Source organism: Trachemys scripta, chromosome 4, assembly GCF_013100865.1.
Source record: "Trachemys scripta elegans isolate TJP31775 chromosome 4, CAS_Tse_1.0, whole genome shotgun sequence".
NCBI classification, from domain to species: domain Eukaryota; kingdom Metazoa; phylum Chordata; order Testudines; family Emydidae; genus Trachemys; species Trachemys scripta.
The window spans coordinates 116,337,916-116,359,338 of NC_048301.1; the positions used below are offsets into that span (position 1 = coordinate 116,337,916).

At 43.5% G+C, this 21,423-nt stretch overlaps 1 protein-coding gene across 2 annotated transcripts in view; it reads right to left on the minus strand.

Annotated features, from left to right (window-relative positions):
* Positions 1 to 296: 296 nt before the first annotated feature.
* The window catches only part of CD34 (CD34 molecule), a 28,481-nt gene continuing 7,354 nt past the window's right edge, over positions 297 to 21,423 (minus strand). The window contains exons 2-8 of one of the 2 annotated variants that reach the window (XM_034770555.1): positions 13,846 to 13,998; positions 12,626 to 12,897; positions 11,223 to 11,309; positions 7,289 to 7,445; positions 6,822 to 6,874; positions 3,935 to 4,099; positions 297 to 1,445 (exon numbers count right to left, since the gene is read on the minus strand). In XM_034770555.1, the coding sequence (XP_034626446.1) occupies positions 1,254 to 1,445; positions 3,935 to 4,099; positions 6,822 to 6,874; positions 7,289 to 7,445; positions 11,223 to 11,309; positions 12,626 to 12,897; positions 13,846 to 13,998 (1,079 nt within the window). In that variant the 3' untranslated portion in view covers positions 297 to 1,253. Of the gene's footprint in view, positions 1,446 to 2,831; positions 3,027 to 3,934; positions 4,100 to 6,821; positions 6,875 to 7,288; positions 7,446 to 11,222; positions 11,310 to 12,625; positions 12,898 to 13,845; positions 13,999 to 21,423 lie in introns of those variants that run through there. The other variant, XM_034770556.1, reaches the window with a different exon arrangement.

The window sequence follows — 21,423 nt, forward strand, 5'->3', positions numbered from 1 at the left end:
GAGATAGTAATTCAACTCCAAGTCTGTTCACATCTCAATACCAGACTCCACCTGGAAAGCTTTACATACAAGTTCCACAAGAGCATTAAACATTGAGGCCTTGGCTACACTTGGGGATTCACAGCGCTGCCCCCAAGTGTAGTCGCGCCACCAGCGCTGCGAGAGCTCTCTCGCAGCGCTGCAAGTACTCCACCTCTCTGAGGGGAGTAGCTTGCAGCGCTGCGAGCGAGCGTGCAGCGCTGCAGGTGCTGATTACACTGGCGCTTTACAGCGCTGCACTCGCTGCGCTCGGGGGGGGGACGTTTTCACACCCCTGAGCGCAGCAAGTTACAGCGCTGTACAGCACCAGTGTAGCCAAGGCCTAAGAGGATATAAAGCACAAGAAGGGGCATTAACTTACTAATGTTGCTGAGAGAGGAAAAGGCTGCACTTAAATACAAAGATGAGGCTAAACCAAACTATCACAGCGAAAGACATTACAACTTCGGAGGTGATGATAGTCAGAACCCAGATCCCTATATTGTAATGGGCCCAAGCCCCTGCTGGAATTTGAGTTGTTTGTAATCTGGATCCAGGTTTTTCTGGCTTGAGCCCATATCTCATTAGAAGCAATTCAGTTGCTATATGGCACTCCTTATTTTTTACATATAACAATGAGAGCACAGAACCAGAGTAGTGGTACATGGATGGGACTTGCAGTTTTGGGGCATTCACTTTTGTAGTTCAGAGGATGGTAAGGGGAGGCCATTTCCCCACTTTTTGGAAGTGTCTCTCACGCAGACAGCCCCTGATTCTCCACTGGGAGGCCTGGAAGCTAGGTTAATAGCATGTGTCTTTAACAAGAGACAGTAAAATGCTCCATCGGCTCATGAAGAATTAAACTCCCTCCCTGCTCCCTTCCCTTCCAAGTAAAATCAGTATCAAGCCAATTTCTTACAAAGCTACATAGCTCTGAATTTCCAAATATCTTCCCCAGCCCTTGCTTGGGTGGTTTGACTGCTGATCACATCCCATTCTCTTCTGCTAAAGGAAGAGCAAAGAACCCTAGCCCACAACCCTAGCCCTGTATTAACCCCTAGAAGCTCCTTGCTAGGAAAGGTCAACACTGTACAGCACAGTGGAGTTCTTCAGATAAAAAAGGGTTATATTTTCCCAGCCCTCCAAGGGATAATCTCTCCCTTACCCCCTGCTCCTGTCACTTCTCCCCCACCCCCCTTCAAATCATGATAATAAGACAGTCCCCCTGGCACATTTCACAGTTCAGTGTCAGCCACAATGTGCTGCTTGGCTGAATGTCCATTTTTTGAGGATGCCTGTCCAGTCCCATTCTTCTGAGCCCCTCTGTTGAGATTTGGCTTCTCCTGCGGCTCGGAGTGCTCTTGGGAGGCCACGGTGATCCCTGTATTTCCCTGGCTACCGTTTTCAGTGTAATAGAGGTCTTCATCCTAAATGGGTACATAGATAACAAATGCAGAGTTAGCAAAAGGAAAGGATGGACAGCAGCCAGCTTAGATGCCAAGCAGGAGCTGCAAGGCTGTGAACACCTGCATGGCACATAATAGCAGCAGGCAGGGATACCAGCTTCTGTCAACAGGTAGGTGGTAGGATACAGGCCTGAACTGTGGCATTGCAGTACTAGGGTTAGGCCCAGTCAGAGAGTTATTTCTTCTCAATAACCTAAAAAGCAGAACACCCTGGTTTTTGTGCTGTTCAGATAAACAGGACTAGGCTCTGCCTTCCTTGGGAGTTTGCACACCCAGCCCTGGTTTCTCCAGCTCTATTTTCCACCTGGGTCAGGTAGGAAACATTTGGAATATATCCTTTCCTATCTTCAGCCTGCAACTCAGATAAGCAGCTTTCAGTAATGAGATAGCAGGGGCTTAAGCCACACATTCGACAACTTAAATTTGGATACCTGTGGTGGTCTACACAGACACATATTATTATTACCCAACTAGTCAAGTGCATTAAGAAGCAGAGGCAGGTTTCACCTGCTTCTGAAGCAGAAGGTACGAGACAGTGTTGTAGATCAGACTAGATGGACCACTGCTCTTGTTCTGCTGTGACAGCTCTGAAGGCCCTAAGTGCAGCAGATCTGACAATAAGGCCAACAAGAGCCAGGGGCATGGGGCTGTAGGTGAAGTACACTTGCCAATAGAGTGTATCAGGAAGGAGATGAAGGCTGTCAGAGTCTGAGGCCCTCTATTTGCCCACAAAGCCATGTACAGCATAGGCGGCAGGAGGGCAAACTTCCCACCCACACAGTCCCCTCCCAATATGCCTCAGTCCTGCCCTGGAATGGATATCTCTTACACATAAGTGGAGTTCAGGATCTATGGCCCAATTTACTTTTTGGCTTCTTTGGTGAAACTGTCAACTGTGGTGATGGTGGTGTTTGAGATGGAGACACCTGTCCACTGGAAACTGGATTAAGATCACCAGGCTTATTTAACATAGGGAACACCAAATCACCATTAGATACCAGTGACTTCCAGTCACGGCCAAGCTGGGCCAGGAGGTTGGATCCAGTGCCCTAGAGGTGACAAGCTCTGTATCGCATTACCAAGCCCCTGACCATATCATCCACTATACATGCACTGTCATTTGCATTCATGCATTTGGCAGGATCCATCCCAGAATACTGAACTCTATTAGCCTCCCACTGTATAACTGCTCATGTGCAACTAGATGAACATGCTCTGACTGCACTTCATAGAAAGATTCAAGTCTCCATAAATCAGTGATAAAGAAGGAACCCCCGGAACTCAGCAAAATCTGTAAGAGGAAAAATATATATAGGAAAATATTTTCTTTCTTTCTTGATATTCTTTATTATCCCCATTTGTTAAATGGGGGAAACAACCTTTATTACAGCATAGATACAAGTCAGATGTATAATTTGATTTTTAAATGTAATGATTGAAGAAAAGTATTTCATTTTCAATGGCAAATTCACAAGCTTTCAGAGTCTCTGGAGGAGTCTTCCCAGATGAGTTCTTACTGCCAGGCCAAAAAAAGTGTTAGACCTGGAAGTGATAGGGAGCAAAGGGTAGTTATCCCCAAATGAACAGTCACGGAATATTTAATATTAGAGAGGAAGAGAGATTTCCTTTCACTCTTCATGATCTGGGCTCTAGCACAGCTGTTTATGCCTCTCTTATCTCCATCTCCCCATTCACCACTCTCAGGCTGGATCAGTCACAGGCTCACCAAGTTTTCAGTTTCCCTGTCAGCCTGCCTGTAGTGGCACTTGTTAAGGGGCTTATTTTTTTTACCCTCTTACTTCCCTGGTCCTTCTTGCATGAACAGAGAGCAACAATACTCTAAGCCCCCTAACAGGTTGACTAAATTTCCTTTTACATGTTCTAGGCTCTTTCCTTTCTCTGAAGGTAATAAAAATATGAAAACAAAATTATATTCCTAACAGCCCAATAGCACCTTATTTTTATGTAACTAGTTTAAAATGTAAAAACGTAACCGTTCACGTCTCAGTTTATGGCTGCCTCTGCTGCTTAACCAAAGACCTTACTTAAACTAAAAACAAAGCCTCAGGCTTTTGTCCCTTACACATACAAAGAGTAATTTTAATTCTTTCTTTTATACCTCTATAACTAGCTAAGTAATAAGAATACACCTACATTCTTAAAGTATAGGCCTTTACAAACAGGCCTGAATAACTATATCCTAACAGCACTCAAAGCAACAAGCCGTCTTGTCGCACCTATTGATACATTCATAAGCTATAGGCAACTTGTACAGAACATAAGCGGAGCTTCTCTCTCCCCCCAAACAGAGACTCTTAGTGGTGCTTAGAGGTCTTTGCCAGTGGGTCACTCCCTTAGAGAGCTTGTGACTCAGTTGCATTCCCTCCTCTGCATTCCTCCTGTATTTTGGTTTCTCTCTACTTGTTGTTTTGCCAGCTATAAGCACTAACCAGCCTCTCTCCCCTGGGGCTCCAACTCCGTCGTTTCATAAGGAAGTATCCAGCCAAACTCAGAAACGCCAGCAAGAGTCCAGATGTGACCAAGGCAATCAGCGTGTTCCGGGGAATGTTCTGGTGGCGTTCAATACTCTGCAGTTGATGGGATTTTATTCCAATCTGGAAATATACCAAACATAGCCAAGAGTCTCATAAACAGGAAACCCGTGCATGCACATCTGCTGAGAGCACTCCATATTTTAAAGACACAACTTTGTCTTCCACTCCAGTTCTTTTTAAATATATAAGTAAACACACTGTATATATATATACACATATACACACACACACACTGTATAAACACACACACACACACACACACTCACAGGGCTTGACCCATCTCCCAAGGAAGCCAGTGGAAAGACACTCATTAGCTTCAGTGGGAGTTGAATCAGAGCGTTAGAGCCAGGCTGACAGCCCCCAAGTCCAAGATTCTCCCTCCCCAGGTCAGCTACAGCACAGGCCAAAGCAGTGCAAGCTTTCCCCACACTGCCCCACCACTGTGCCTTACCCCTGACCTGCAGGCACCAACTCTAGGGGTAAGAAATCCACTGGGCATTCAGTCCTTGGCCCCTCTGCTGAGACTGACAACTTTTCTGGATGAGAAGCAATGCAGAAGCACACAGTTTTGTATAATTATTATTCTCTCCATCTCCTGGACCCTGTCTTGTGCACTTTGCTGAGCCTACGCACCCAGGATTGAAGGACCTCACAGCTCATTTGCATTCTAAGCATCCTCCTCAGTTTAGCTCCCCTAAAAGGAGTTTTTGCCCACCATGAGAACGTTATGTGCTTGAGACTTAGAGCACAGATGCAAGAACTTAGTTCATGTTTAGCTGCTGGGTGCCATTTTTTACAGGCACCTGGAGTTCGGCTTTACAAAGTATTGCAACCTCAGTGGTGTATAGGGAAGATTAATGTCAGTATAGCACTTTGAAGAGTTATTATTGGTACCCAGGTCCTTTAAAAAAAAAAAAAACTACAGTACATGACAGTAATCATCCAAAGCACCGCAGCAGACAGTAGTGATACCGGAGGACTCTGTGGTAATGGTTGTAGAATGCTATAGTGAGCGTGTGCATATACATACACACATATATATATAGACACACACACACCCTGAATTTTCAGAAGTGACAAGTGATTTTCGGTGCCCAACTTGAGACACATTACAAGGCCTTGATTTTCAGAGGGTGGGTGCGCAACTGTTTCTAAAAATCAGGCTCCTGTAAAGAGCCTCAAGTTAGACACCCAAAAATCACTAATTACTTTTGAATATTTAGCCCCCCTCTTTTTTTTTTTAAAAAAAGGGATACACTGGCAATGGGTGTTTCATACATATTTTGAAGTAAATAAAGTAATAAGAGATTCTGCTACTGGGCTTAGAAAACACTTGATAGTGACTTCAGAAAGTTCATGAAAAAAGAACAGGAGTACTTGTGGCACCTTAGAGACTAACAAATTTATTAGAACATAAGCTTTCGTGGGCCCACTTCATCGGATGCATATAGAATGGAACATATATTGAGGAGATATCTATACACACGTACAGAGAGCATGAACAGGTGGGAGTTGTCTTACCAACTCTGAGAGGCCAATTAAGTAAGAGAAAAAAGCTTCTGAAGTGATAATCAAGATAGCCCAGTACAGACAGTTTGATAAGAAGTGTGAGAATACTTACAAGGGGAGATAGATTCCATGTTTGTAATGGCTCAGCCATTCCCAGTCCTTATTCAATCCTAAATTGATTGTATCTAGTTTGCATATCAATTCCAGCTCAGCAGTCTCTCCTTGGAGTCTGTTTTTGAAGCTTTTCTGTTGTAAAATAGCCACCCGCAGGTCTGTCATTGAATGGTCATTCAATGACAGAAAAGCTTAAAAAACAGACTCCAACGAGAGTGCCACAAGTACTCCTGTTCTTTTTGCGGATACAGACTAAACACGGCTGCTACTCTGAAACCTGTCAGAAAGTTCACTGTCTTTCCAGAGGGAAAATGCTGAAGTGATTCTGGTTCCAGGATCCCTAAACAGATGTGGCTTCTGGTTAGGTCTACAAAGCCTCAGGAATTCCCTGTCAGAAGATTTCTACAGGATGAGTGTAGGGCTGCCATCTGTTCTGGTTTTCCCAGGCTCATCCATTTTTGAGGTAGCTGTCCCAGGAAATCTGTAAGGGTGCTCAGTATGCACTGTCAGCTGTCCAGTTTTATGGGGTCAGGATCATCCCAGAAATGTCCTGTTTTATGTACCTCAGAGGTGTCAACCCTAGACGACTGGCTCATTCAACATTTTGAGCCCCTTTTGTACCAACCTGTGTGTTGCAATAGAATATGGCAGCATTCTTTGAAGTGCCACCTTGTTAGTATTGGAGGACCTACAAGGCACCATCGGAGGTGTATTATTCCTCACGTACCAGGGACATAAATCAGTGCTTAGATCAAAATATGTTTAGAGCACATAAACAATTTGATTAGTGCAGACAGTGAAAGATCCCCTTGTTTCTCCCCAAAACAGATACAGCCTAGTAAGCCTCCTCTACACATTGACTGACCTCTGACCACCTCTAGGGAACAAAGGGATTTGATCTCTACAGCCCATTGGTGTCTGTGTCCTGTGACTGCCAGCCAGAATGCCCATTAAAGCGGCGTGGTGCTGTGAATACCTATGCACTGGTATCTGGACTGAAACCATCTTATTTACATTTGGTCACCAAATGCCCCTGAGATAGTGACAGTTTTCAGTTACCACCAACCTGGGCTGGATTTGAACTATCATTAAAAGACTACTTTATCCTAGCCCACAAAGCCATCCAGTCTCCCATGCTTAACTAGCTTAAAGCATTTACCTTCATTAGATCAGGCTGCCGTACTTGGAGGAGCTTGTCTATTGCATCTGCATCTGCAGTTTTCAAAACAGAAAGGTTGTGACACAAATGCCAACAAGTCAATACCTGCAGTTTACATCAGTATTGAAGAGACAAAGGAGAAGCTGTGAACTCCCCACTCATTCTGCAGGAAATGCTGTGACTCAATATAAGCCAAATAAATCTCTGGTTAAACTCACTTAATAGAGAAAGGAAAACACAGTTACAGAGCTGATATGTTCTCTGAGAATTCTGTTTTCTAATATGTGCTTTAGTGTTAGCATATGTTCAGATACCCCCAGCTCTGCCTCCACAAACAAGTCATATATCCCCACCGCCCACCAACAGTTAACCTCCCTCTTTCCCACAGAAGTCCCCACTTTCCTTCCTATCCCCCATAAACAGACACAGTGATCACCACAAAATCCAGAGACGTTGGTTCCACTAACCTTTAATGCCAGCCTGAATGAGCAGCATGCAGGAAGGATCCACCTCAGATTTGGCGAGTTCAATGTGGCATGGGGGAGAAGAGACGTGATTGTAGGATGAGGTTGTGTCACAAATCACCATACTTAAATTTGCTCCCTTTGTCTTTAGAAAATTATTCTGCAAAATTTCCAGAAAGAAAGCGTTATTAAAAGAAACCAGACAAACCCACAAATGATCTCCCTCAATGATATCTAAAATATATCACTACCTTGTATTATTGTTATCAATCTATCATTTATATTGCAATAGTGCCTAAGGCCTTCTAACCAGATCTGGACCCCATTGTGCTAGGCATTGTACAAACATATAGCCAACACCAGTCTAACATCAGCTCAAACTGGGAAGCAGTCTGATCCAACAGACTGAGCAATGGACTAGGAGCCAGGGACCGCAAACACCAATTCTTCCTCTTCCACTAACTTATGTGGCCTTGGGTGAGAAATGTCACTTCTCTGTGCCTGTTTTCCCATCTGCCAAATGGGAATTTTGATACTTACCTACCTCACAGAACAATTTTATGCTTGTAAAGTAAATTGTAAATATTAACAAAATTTTAAAATTTTATTTTTACCAAGCCTAAATTTGGGGTCTAAGGTGCTTAGGTGTGTCCCTTTAAATCTCAGAATGAGAAAGAAGCCAAGGGGGCCTTTATTGTTTTGAAATTGCAGGCACTGTCTGCCCCATTGTCATCAACTAGGAGAAGAGGGAAATAACAAAGAAACATTGGCCTTCCTGTTTAGGAAATGCGTTTAGTATTTCTGATGGGTTGTTGATCAAAGACCGAGCAAAGAATAAAATCTTCTCGCTTTGAGCATTAAAACGACCCCTCTACTTAAAAACAATAGTGGCTCTTGGGTGGAGGAAGGGAAGAGTGGATTGCAGCTTTTTCCTCCTCTTGACCAACTTGTACACCAAACAGGATGGACCTTCTCCTGAAACCTGTGTACACACATACTCGGGATTGGGATTAGGGCTGGACTTTGCTAAAACAGGGTCACCATTTCTTAAAATACTCTATCATGGAGAGGGCTGGACAGCTCAGAGTGGCTGCTTAGCACTTTCTAAAATCAGGCCCCTCAAATGTGTGTCCCATTGGGGACCCAAAAAATGGAGGCACCAAAATCACTAGCCCAGTGGTTCCGAAACATTTTCCGTGCATGGCCCCATTTTTAGCTATATTGCTTCCCGTGATCCCAAACAGCATGGAGGGTGCCATTTAAAAATGACAGGTTTCAGAGTAGCAGCCGTGTTAGTCTGTATCCGCAAAAAGAACAGGAGTACTTGTGGCACCATAAATTTGTTAGTCATTTAAAAATGGTGTCTTCCATGCAGCATGACCTTGCATGCAGCAGAGATGGATTATGGTTTTGTGAGGCCCTGGGCCAGAGCAAGTGGGCCCCTCCTTCCACCTGCAGTCCCCGCAACCCCTCTGCCCCCGTGACTCCTGTCAGGGAAATGGGGTTAGGGCATGGGGGCTTGCTCCCCTCCCCGGCAGCACTCCTGCCAGGAAGCAAAGTTGGGGCGTGGGGGTTTGCCCGCCTGGCAACCCCACTCCCTGGCAGGAGCACAGGCAGGCAGAGCGAGGCAAGCCCCTGAACCCCAACCCCGCTCCCCGGCAGGAGTGCCGGCTGGCTGGAGTGGATCCAGGTGCGAGGGTGCCCATTTTTCTGGGGGCCCCCCAATTGGCCAGGGCTCCTGGGCACAGGCGCCATTGGCCCAGTGGCTAATCTGCCACTGGCATGCACATACGTGTGCAAGGTGATGCTGCATGGAAAGCATCATTTGGTAGAGCAAAATAGCCTCCTCCATGCGGTTTGACCTTGAACGTACAGTACATGTGACATCATGCTGTGTAGAGGACACCATTTTGTAAAATGTACACTTTGAATTGCCGCAATCACATTTACTGATGGAGCTACCCCACTTGGGGTTGCAACCCAAGGTTTGGGAACTGTTGCACTAGTCACTTTTTAAAAACATTGGCCTAGCTAAGCGCCAAACAATACAAAACCTCCCAGTCACACCAGTAAAACTATTTATACTGGCTTGTTGTGAAAACAGAAGGTTTAAAACAACCAGTTAGTACTATTTCCATATAGTTTGTTTTGGGGTTGGGGGACTGAGATGGGAGGAAAGACCTGTGTATTTTCTTTTGTCTGCTGTGGAAAGAATACTTGAGAGTGTTAGAGTTTCCTTTGCATTTAATGAGACGGACACCAGATTATTGCATGCGTGCCTTGGGAAAGGCCAGCAGGAAAAAGGAGAAACGACTCAGCGCCCTCTATCTACTCTCCTCTCAGACAGTTATCTGGTTCCCAGGTTCAGCAGCTAACCCAGCTTGGAGGCCAAATAGTTTTTTCCATGCAATGATTAGTTAGGTGGAGGCATGAGGAGAGCCCTGCCATGGGATAAGGGTTTCTGGAAAAGCCATTGTTAAAACTGGTGTGGTTTAAAGCATTTCATATTTGGGGATTCCAAGTATATGAGCAGTCAGATGCGACTTGCTAGAGTAGCTAGAATCCAAGGGCAGAGGACATGTGTCAGACATACTGAGTGATTTGCCCAAGGTCACATGAGAAGTCAGTAGCAGAAGCAGGAATTGAACACTGAGTCCCAGTCCAGTGCCTTAACTCCAATACCATGCTTTAAAATTTATTTTTATTATTTTATTTTTAGTTTTTTAGATTTTTCAGCATTTCATTCAGTCCTAAGGGTGAGCACAATTAACAGGACTCATTTACTAACTTACCTTTAACTAAATACACCCAATTTCTTGGACAGTGAATCTCAATCAGAATATAGAAATATATAAAACCTCATATCTGACAATGCTGTCTGTTTACTGCCCACTAGATGGCATCTGTGTTTATGGTCACTCAATCCCATAGGGGTTTCAACATGAATTGTTGCTAAAATACTTTCAGCATGAATGTAAACAGGCAGAAATGCCAGTTAATAGGTAATTTACAAGGAAAAGTCAATAGAATAAGAATCTAGCTCCCCCCCACCCCTCCAAGTGATCTCAGTGTGGCTGGCTAGTAGAGGTAAAGTTAATCACTGTAATTTCACACCAGTTGGCAGTAGGGTGACCAGACAGCAAGTGTGAAAAATCAGGACAGGGGGTGGGGGGTAATAGGAGCCTATATAAGAAAAAGACCCAAAAATCGGGACTGTCCCTAGAAAATCGGGACATCTGGTCACCCGAGTCAGCAGTCCCACAAGATTCTTTACCATCTAGCATTTGTCTCAGGTCTTCACTTGCTGCACAGTGAGTTTATTCCCCTCCAACTGCACCTGAGCTGATCCTTCCCCATTAATCTCATCTTAGTTTTACAAATAAGTAATTGCGCTAACAGTTTCCAGTTGGACCAATTCAAACAGACCTGGGATACCCTTCAAAGCCATTGAACTGGGGCAGTGAGGCCTAGGTTCCACTGTACCCCCCTCGTCTGACCCAATTTCCTCTCCATGCCAGCTGGCAGTAAGGGGAGAGGAGGATGGTGAGGTGGAGGAGATAACGTGTGCAGGACTGGTATATGTGTGTGTGTGTGTGTTTGTGAATGGTGGTTTCCTGTTAAATAGGAGGAGACAAAGGAAGTTGAGGTGGCCCCAGGTTGCACCATGATGGAGGGGGACATGACTGAATTCCTCCTGGTGACTCTTGTTGTCTCCGCTGTGCTCAGTCAGCAGCAAGCGGTTTGCATTCCCCACCCCATGGGAATGGAGCACAAGCCGTAAATACCACACTAACACGCCAGGCACCATCAGCTTTGCTGGCCCCTTGTGCCTGCAAGTTTGACATGATGGTAAGAACCTGCCCCCAAGACCTCACACTGTTCCCACGCGGCTTTAAAACAAGTGGCCATTCAGCCTACCTGCAAAGATGCTACTTACACATGTGTCGGGCTCACTGAGATGCAAGCAGATCACTTTGGGCTTCTTCACATGTTTAATATTCTGGCAAGCAGAGGTGTCGTAGGGCTAGAAAGTAAAACAAAATACTGCTGCATTTGTAAATTGCATAGGTACAGAGAGACAGGTCAGGACACATGGCTGCATCTCTCAGGCAAGTCTTTGAAGTTCCTAGATAACAGGTGTCTTTCTATTTCTATATTCAGAATGGTTGGGATTATGACCCCCAAACCCTATTTTATCATGGAGTTTTCCAGGCCACCTCTTGTAATTACACTGCAGAAGATGGAGTGGACAGGCAGTCTCTACAGAGCTGTTCTCTATATGACCTGCATGTATCCAGGTTCCCTGCAGTGCATCCTGGCCCCTAGGTGTAGCATAACTGCACCAGCTCTGCTGTCTGCAGCCTTTACTTGGATTCAGCCCATTATGATTCACATCCTTAGGCTGAGGTTGCTTGCTCTGCTCCCCAGCTGGTTGCTAGTCCTTAAAAACTCTGCAGAGAAAGGTTCCAACCCCACCTCTCTGGCAATTCTAGCCCTGTAACATCTATTGCCAAAACAGCCCTATTGAACCTATCCCCTGTAGCCTGCTTGTTTCAAGTTGAAAAGCATCATTGTGGTAATAGACATGCCCTTTGAAAAACTGTTTTAATGGCAAACCTCACTGTATCAGGAAGGCAGGACAGAACAAGCAGGAACAGACTGAACTGCAGCAGGGAAGATGTAGCCAAAGGACATGAGATCACTATGGCTGGAGATACTCCAGACTAGGCTAGAAATTCATCTATTGGGGATAGTTTGAGGAGAGTGAGAACAATTCTGCAGCAATGTCAGAGGCAGCCCACTGTAGGTTCCTTGCAGCCCAAAGAAATCTATGATATTCACTGCCCTACCAGCCGTTCCACTAGAAATGTGTTTGTATCAGTTGCTGAATCCCTTATAATACACTCATCAATCCGAGAGGTGTGTTTGGTCTGATGATGTGCTATATCTAGGCATTCTGGCAAGGGGTCCCATGAAAGACAGCACCAACCAGTAACCCCTGGCAATTCTCTAATGCCTTCAGGGGATCTCAGAACCATTAATGAATATAGCCTCAGAGCACCTGAGGGATAGGGCAGTCTCATTAGCCCCGTTTCACAGAGAGGGGGAAAGTGACCTGCCCAGTATCACAAAGGGAGTTTTTGGGAGGGCTGGGAACAGAATCAAAGTCTCCTAACTCCCAGTCCTGTGCTCCAGCTACAAGGCTCTCCCGTATGTGTGCAGCACTGGTTCTGGTTTAACACAGCATGGTACGAACAAACCACAGCTTCTGAAGAAAGTCTTCAGGAACAACATGCTCACCATAGCTCATCAAATGCATAGTCAAGCACTTCCTCCTACCTTCACTGTGCTACTAGGTGGGGTTCCTGTGGTAGCTGAGTGGGAAGTTTGCTCTGTGAGGACAGTAGTAGTGGCTGTCGAAACCATTTCCAAAGTCATGGCTTGTGCTGTCGTGCTGAAAGGAGCTTGTGATGTGTTCGGCTGTGAATCGGGAGATGTTTTCACTGACACTGACTGGTCTGACACAGCCATGTGTGTTTGGGTGGGTCCTGCAGAAGTCGCAGGGCTGGTGTCTTCAGTCACTTTGGTCATTTCAGTAGTACTTGCTTTTCCTACATAGAAAAAAATAGGAGTATGCTTAAGGCCTCTCGAATCAAAGCTTGTCATTGTAGTGACTGAACTGCAATATTGATTTGTTATAGTCAGTGGTACTAGAATGTATTATCGGCTGTAGAAAACATGCACATTAGATTTGCTTCATAGTTACCGAATTGTTACATGCATATAAGCTGCTTACAGTAGGCTAATAGTCTGTGTGTATTCTACAACAGTGTAACGCTGCTATTGCCTGGCTCACCCCCCAACGCTGACCTCCCCAGTGCCACCCCTGCCTTCTCACTGCACTCAGAGCCCTCAAACAAATAGATCTGTTGATTTAAAAAAAAAAAAAAAAAGGAAGAGTATGTGTCTCTTTTTAAGATCCTTCAGCTTGAATCCCCTCAAGCCCCTGGCCTATGGCAGAAAGGCAGACATCTTACCTTTAAAGATGCTGTATGCAGAACTCAGAAAGGGAGCGCAGAGACATGTGAGATAACCAGGGCATCTGATCATTATAGTTTAGCCTGCCTGCAGTCCCAGATCTAGTGATCAGACCGCTCCTCCTAAGCATTCACTTTAAAGCAAAGATGGGTTCAAGCTGCAAGTCTTGGATCTAAATCCACACTTCTCTAAAGAACAGAGGTGAGTGGATTTGGGTCCACTATAAAGATAGGAGCTGGAAGCAGCCTCTGGAATACTGAAGTATTTCAGGAGCCTGGGGACAAGTTGGGGTTCACATCCGTGGTTCCATACTGGACTCATTTCTAAAATATCATTTTGGTTTAATCATGAATTAAAAGCCCATTTTGATGAGACAGCCTGTTCTAAATCATCCTTTCGGTGCCTGCTTAAAGCAAGTTTCATTTTCACATCTTGTAAATTCAATCACTAAAGCACATCAGCAAATGGAAATTGCAGAGAGCATGGAGAACAATTAGCAAGTTCAAATCAATTTCCCATACCTTCTGGTGTTGGTGAAATAGTTTTAGGCGCCATCGTTTCTGTGAGAGTGACAGTTGTTATTGCTGGTGTTACACTGGTGATAGTAGCATTCATCGCTGAAGGTGAAGTAGTGACTGATGAGCTGTGGTTGTTTCCACCAGAAACTTTATTGTCTGCAGGGGGCAGGAAGGAGTGTTAATTTATAGCTAAAAACACGATATGGCATCTGTTCTAAGAGATGCAGACTGACAGGACTCTGATATTTCACTCACATGCAACATGAGAGTCTCTTTCTGAGAAGAAATAAGTATGATTTTTGCAATGTTTCTTTTGTTTGTTTGTTTGTTTTTACAAGGGGGTTGGGTTTGGTTGCTTCTTCCCCTTTTCTGTTTGAAGGCTTCTGATCCTTGGGCTGCCCTCTTGGCACTGACTGTCCTTTTGACACTCGGAACTTGGGCAGCAGATGAGAATGGTTTAAGCCCCCCCCATCCCACACAGATACACACTGTCCCCTAACCTTCATGAAAGGATGACAGACACATAGACTTTAAGGCCAGAAGGGACCATCATGATCCTCTAGTCTGATCGCCAGCACATAACCCACTCCTATTATAGACTCATAACCGCTGGCTGAGTTACTGAAGTCTTCAAATCATGGTTTAAAGATTTCACATTACAGAGAATCCACCATTTACACTCTTTTAAACCTGTAAGTGACCCACGCCCCATGCTGCAGAGGAAGGCAAAAACCCCAAGGGTCTCTGCCAATCTGACCCAGGGGAAAATTCCTTCCCGACCCCAAATATGGAAATCAGTTAGACGCTGATCATGTGGGCAAGACCCAGCAGACCAACACACCCAGGAAAGAATTCTCTGTAGTAACTTAGAGCCCTCCCAATCTAGTGTCCCATCACTGGCCATTGGAGATATTTGTTACTAGCAGTCGCAGATCGGCTACATGCCATTGTAGGCAGTCTCATCATACCATACATACTCTCCATTAATTTATCAAGATCAGTCTTGAAGCCTGTTAGGTTTTTTGCCCCACTTCTCCCCTTGGAAGGCTGTTCCAGAACTTCACTCCTCTGATGGTTACAAACCTTCGTCTAATTTCAAGTCTAAATTTATTGATGGCCAGTTTAGATCCCTAAACCATTCCCTTCCGCAACAGGATCACTGTACCAGGACTGCCCTGGAGATTGACCACCACTGAGCAGCCCCATGCCACCTTGTGGAAAAGCTCTCTCTGCTATCCTCTGTTAATTATTTGGCTTTGGAAACATTTATTACTTATTCTTTAAAGGGGAGAAAAGGGATTTTTAATAGCTCTTTTCACAAGTAGACAGTTCTTTTCCTTTCCAAAAAAGCTTAACAGCCTTATAATTCATATGGAAGAAATTCAGAGACCAGACAATCGAACTGGGGCACATCAAAGGCTCAAATGTTAATCTAGTCTCTGTTTGCAACTTTAAACAAGAATGGAGCAGCAACTGGACATGCTGGTCCTGATCCTACATTAAGCCCATGGGAATACAGGAGTCCAGCTGTGCAGAGCTCAGTGCAGGACTGGACTGTACATTGGCCTAAATTAATAGGTTTGAGAGGAAAGATTCAGCATTTGAAAAAGACCACGTGTGTGCTATAGGAAAAAGAAATGGAAATTTCAAATATATTCACATTATTGCAGGTACAAACTCCTTCAGGGCTTGATCCAAAGCCCAGTGAAGTCAATAGAAACATTCCCAAAGGCTTTGAATCAAGTCCTTGTTGACTAGAGATGTTGCATCTCTTTGAGGTAAAATGGAACATTTAGAGACTCATCAAATATTCTAATGTAAAAGTTTGTATATTTCGTAGTAATCACATGCTGCGAGACAAATATGCCACCTTTGACTTTGCTTATGTGATATCTGAAGCAAGCCTTAAACATTGTTGAAGACTTTTTTCCTCCTGTTTTTCAGGCTATTTTATTCCTCTCTGGAAACCTATTTCTGTTTTCCACAAACTGGTTCAATACCTACTTCACATTCAATGTGTTTTTAGATTCTTGTAAAAAATACATTGATTGTCGCATTAGTTTCTATCCAGTAGTGACTGAACTCTAAAACTTGCAAGATAAATTATTTCACCATTATTCATTTTTTCAGAACCTAACAGAGATATTATTAAGTTCTTTATCAGCTGCTGAGTATTCTAGCCCTGATCCAACAAAACACTTGAACTTGTGTTTAACTTTAAGCATGTACGTAAGTCCCATTGAAGTCATGCTTATATACATGCTTAAAGTTCAACAAATGCTTACTGTTGTTTTAAATGGGAATATTTTCCTGAACTGGAGCCTTAGTGCTTTGCTGCATTGGGCCCATAATGTTCAGCCCCTGGGAGGATTGAGCCCTAAATCACTTTATGGGATTGATTACAGAAATGGGCTTAATCCGTGCTGTTGTCAAGCTAAATATAAAGGAAATATTTTACAATCCAGATTAGGTAATAGACCCTTTAAGAAAGAAAACTGACCCTTGTCTTGTAACTTCATTAGATGAAAATTGCCAACTGTTGATACTGGAAATTCTAAAGTCTGAGTATAGGGTTATGTTAAGAAATATAATTGTGATTGTGTGTGCGCACATGGGAGAAATATTGGAATGCCGAGGAGTTGCCAGCTACACAAGCAAAACACATGAGGAGGTAGATTCAGAAGACCGTGTTGAGATGTCTCTGGCAAGTGTTTGGGAGCATGTCAGTCCTCCACGATTCATGCCTCACGTGAATCCTTCATAATCTTGCACAACATGCAGTCAGTGCTGAGAAAAACTGGAAGGATTTTGTCATGAGACAATGAAATGATTGGAAAAGCATATGAAGAAGGGAGAGAAATTCATTGCAAATAAGAATGACACAAATGTTACAAGGAACCCACTACAAGACAGACTTCAGGGGCAGGAATCGTATTTCAAGTAGGTCTTGCTAAAATAATAAATAAACTAATGAAAAGATTAATGTATGTGATGCCTTTCATTATAGGATGGAGTCAGATTAACCAGTTAGAACATAAAAGAGTGGGTGAACTGGGATTCAGTTTCTGCCTTGAGAGCGTATCTGATGGCGAACTGACACTACTCTCAGTCATAGGTAAAAGGCAGAGAAGAATTTTGAGGCCAATGTAAAACTTTCCATGGAAACCCAGAGAGAATTCTGCATAATGGGAGATAATATAGGAGGGCCTTACTACAGACTCCTGAGAATAGGCTTGGTACATACATTCATAGATTCTAAGGCCAGACGGGACCACTGTGATCATTTAATCTGACCTCCACAGGCCAGAGAACTCCCCCAAAATAATTCCTAGGGCAAAGCTTTTAGAATAAACATCCAATCATGACAATTAAAAAATGGTCAGTGATGGAGAATCCACCACAACCCCATGTCAATTGTTCCAATGGTTAACTACTCTCAGTGTTAAAAATTTATACTTTACAATTTACTCTCAGTTTGTCTAGCTTCAACTTCCATTATTATATATTTGTTCCCCATGTAGGTACTCATAGACTGGAATCAAGTCACCCCTTAACCTTCTCTTTGTTAAACTAAATAGACTGAGCTCTTTGCGTTTCTCTCTCTAAGGCAGGTTTTCTAATCCTTTAATCATTCTTGTGGCTCTTCTCTGAAACGTCTCCAATTTAGCAACATCCTTCTTGTAATGAGGGTACCAGAAATGGACACAGTATTCCAGCAGTGGTCACATCAGTGTCAAATATAGAGGTAAAATAACCTCTCTGCTCCTAGTAGAGATTCCCCTGTTTATGCATCCCAGGATTGCATTAGCTCTTTTGGCCACAGTGTCCCACTGGGAGTTCATGTGCAGCTGATTAGCCACATAAAATACCACAGAATTCACCCAGCAGCACATTCCAGGGAGAAATCAAATATTCCATTTTAATAATCAGTTGGTGTATTCTAAACATAAAAAAACTACTCAACTGCCATGTCAGGATGGATAAAGGGTCCATCTAGTCAGTTATTCTGTCTCCAGTCAAGGCTTGATGGTTCAGAGGAAGGGATAAACCCCTAAAATATAGCTAATTATGCAATACACAGGGTAGTGTTCAGCATTAAACACCAACAATCAATTCTATGAGAGTAGCTTCAGAGTGCAGCCCCCCATCTTTGAGCTTCACAGACCTTTGGTTCATTACTGAAGTTCAATTCAGGCAAAGTCCTGCAGTCCACATAGGCTGAAAGGACGTTGACATTAAAGGCAGTATTGTTTGTATAGGGACGGCATGATTGGCCCTCACACTTTTAGCCAAACTGATCTGTTAATTCAAGGCCCTCATCCGGCAAAGAGAACTGCACAGTTAGATCCCTGAAACCACGTTCAATAAAGTTGCAGGATTGGAGCAACTTTGTGTCTATGGATTTACTGCAACTCTGCATCCTCATTGAAGAAAACGTTCAGGCTACATTCCATGGCATCAACAACATAGAGGAAACTCACAGCGACCCCGCACCCTGTCAGATATTTCACACACAGTTCATAGTCTTTCCAACGCATAGGGGCGGCATTAACATCTGAACACTTTGTGTACCTTTTCCTCCTCGTGCCTATGTTCAGAGTTTCCTTCATGTTGGCAGCCTTAGTATATGGAAATGGTTACAATGAGGTAACTGTGAAGTCTATCCTCCATCTGTACCCCCAAAAGAGAGCGAGTACACACAATGTTAACGGGCAGACCACAGAACAGCTGCACGCTCTCTCCCAACCCCTTGCTGGCAATGAAGAAGACCCCTGCTTTATTCATCTGGAGCAGCAAAAAGCGCCTGATACACACAGATTGTACCAAGTCAACTGGTTGCATCTCCATGGTGCTTTCTCAAGTGCTTTGCATGTGCTAACATCACACCTTTAAATATTAGTCTATATGAGACCTGAAAAGGTTTGTGTCGTTTTAAAGATCTTCTCAGGAAGGGGAAGGTTTTCATAAAGAAGAGGAGGTATTTATGTGTAGATATTATCCCAACCAGTTATGTTCTCAAGAAAACTTATATCCTGCATTTTTACTTGTCTTCCAGTTAAGAAGAAAGCATAGATGACAATAAGAAATGTGAGAGGCATTTATTAGAAAACATAATATTGGGAATGTTAGCGTTAATGAAATAAGCCAAGCTGCCATCCCTGGATGAAAGTTTTTAGAACAGATACAGCCTGGAAACTGACAGTGCACGCTTTCTTCATATACAACATGCCTCAGACTTGCTCTGGAATGACTCCATCTAACGGCAAGAAGGAAGTTCAGTCTCCATGGCCCATTCTATTATTATCCCGTCTACTTGCCTGGGCCCAGATTTTCCAAAGAGCTCATCTCCTGTTTACTCACCAGAACAAGTACCCAGATTTTCAGGAAAGGTTATCATGCTGCATGTGCACTGGGTGCTGAGCACTTTTGAAAGTCTAGCCCCATGGAAGCCTACTGTGATACTCATTTTTCTGTATCCCACTACCAGCCTCTAAACTAACCATTCCCCCATGAAATGCACTTCCATGACACCTTAAAAGTAGAGATGGGACTGAATTACAAAGCTCACATCCAAATCTGAATTGTTCCACTGTTCAGCGGTGTTTGGATCTAGGGTTTTGGTTTTGGCCAGATTTCTTTTTAAACAAAAGAGATATTCTTTCCAGGAAGGAGCCCAATTCAAAAAAGTTAAATCACTGAGTTTTCCTGATAACAAATCACAACCAGGAGGTATGATGTCATGCCCAGAATAATAATTAACGTAATGTTAAATCTCTCCTTTTCACACGGCTTTGTGTTTACATGGACATCAGCAGGAAACTTTACCTCATTAGAATGACATAATTCCTTTTACTTGACTTCCCAAGGGCCGTAATCACCCAGACAAACACCTTTGAACTTTTCCAGATGTTTATAAAAATACAAGAGCTGTTTGGCCAAAATCTTTGCACCAACGTGTATCATAAAACAAGGACTGGATCTTCCTCCACCTTAATTTGCCTTTGGATTTGCTCAGTTTTATTATGACTCCTTTTCTCCCCTTGCCTCTCCAGCACATGCAACCATTTTAATACAAGAAGTATCAAAGTGTTTTGAAGCTGTAGGACTAAAAAAGTCTCTAACAATGCAGATGGGAACTGGGATACCACGCCTAAGTGGCATTTGGCTAAAAACCTCAATCATTTATTGCACAGCACATTCTCATTAGTTTTGCAAAACTTGTGTGAATTTTATTAAGGACTTGAGAATTAAAAGCAAATGAAACTTTAAGCATGAAGCAATCAAAGTCTAGTAAGGCTAATAGGGAAGGGAGTGATAACTTAGTTTGTGTGAGAATTCACCTCCAAATTAGTTGTAGGGGACACAATTTCACAAATATTTATTTTAGTCACCTTTTTACTACCCTAAAACAAAAGAGTATCCATCCAGTACTTTGGACATCCTTGACAATCTGATAAAACTAATTAATAAACAGACCTGGCACTTATCCCAGATCAAATAAAATAATCCAGCAACAACATAAACACAACAAAACTTAATTGACTTACCCTCGTCATCCACACCTGAGTTCTGCACCAGTGCTACCCAACCCTACCCAACACCCATCTCTTTACAGTAAAGGAACAGACTCAGATCAACAAGGGGCAGTCTCTGCAGTTTGTATCCCATTTTGTAGTATAAGGCAGTTAAATACAGGATTTTCTTCCTCTCATCTGCATCTTCACAATGACTAATGTACAACCTGTGGAAGTAGCTGCCTCTTCTATGATGACAATACTAATTAGCCTTTATATAGTACACCTCATCTTCAAATCACTTGACAATCATTTTGTCAAGTTCATCTCTGCTTTAATACTTTAGACTTCAACTAATTAATCCTTACAAAAACCTTGCAGGGTAGGTATTAGCCCAATTTTACAGATAGACAAACTGAGGCAGAGCTTAAATGACACACAACTAAAGCCACAAGGGCAGAACCAAAATGAGCACTGAGGAGTTCCTGGTCCTTTAAGGGTATGTCTACACTGCAATTCAACAGCACCTTAGCTTGAGCCCCGTGAGCCTGAGTCAGCTGGCATGGCCTAGCCACAGGCTTTTAATTGCTGTGTAGACATACTCTAAGACTACACTTCTGCAGTCAAAGTATACAGGTACAGTAAGTGCATTGGATGTCAGTAGGCTGTGATTCAGGACCTGGTGTGTTCGTCGGAATGGGGAAGCAGTGGAGAAAGAGGGCAGAAGAGAACTACAACAGTGTGAACCAGGTTTCAATGTTTGCCTTTCATTAAGCCAACAGCTACAATAAGCAGCACCTTTTGGGACTTTGAGCTACATTACTCATAAAGCTCTAGTTTTACTCCTCTCCAGCCATGTGGCAGGAATTCAAGTGGGTGGCGCTCCCTTTCCTCTGGAAATATCTGATAAAATCCCCTTTTTTTCCCCTTTTCCACACAGTCCCAGACAGGATATGGGTGTGGATCTGCAGTCACGAATGACACAAAGAAAAGCGCAAAGAGAATGTGGGGAGGAGGAGGGTTGACAACTCAAACCATTACATCACTGCAGCCAGCCGTGAGCAGA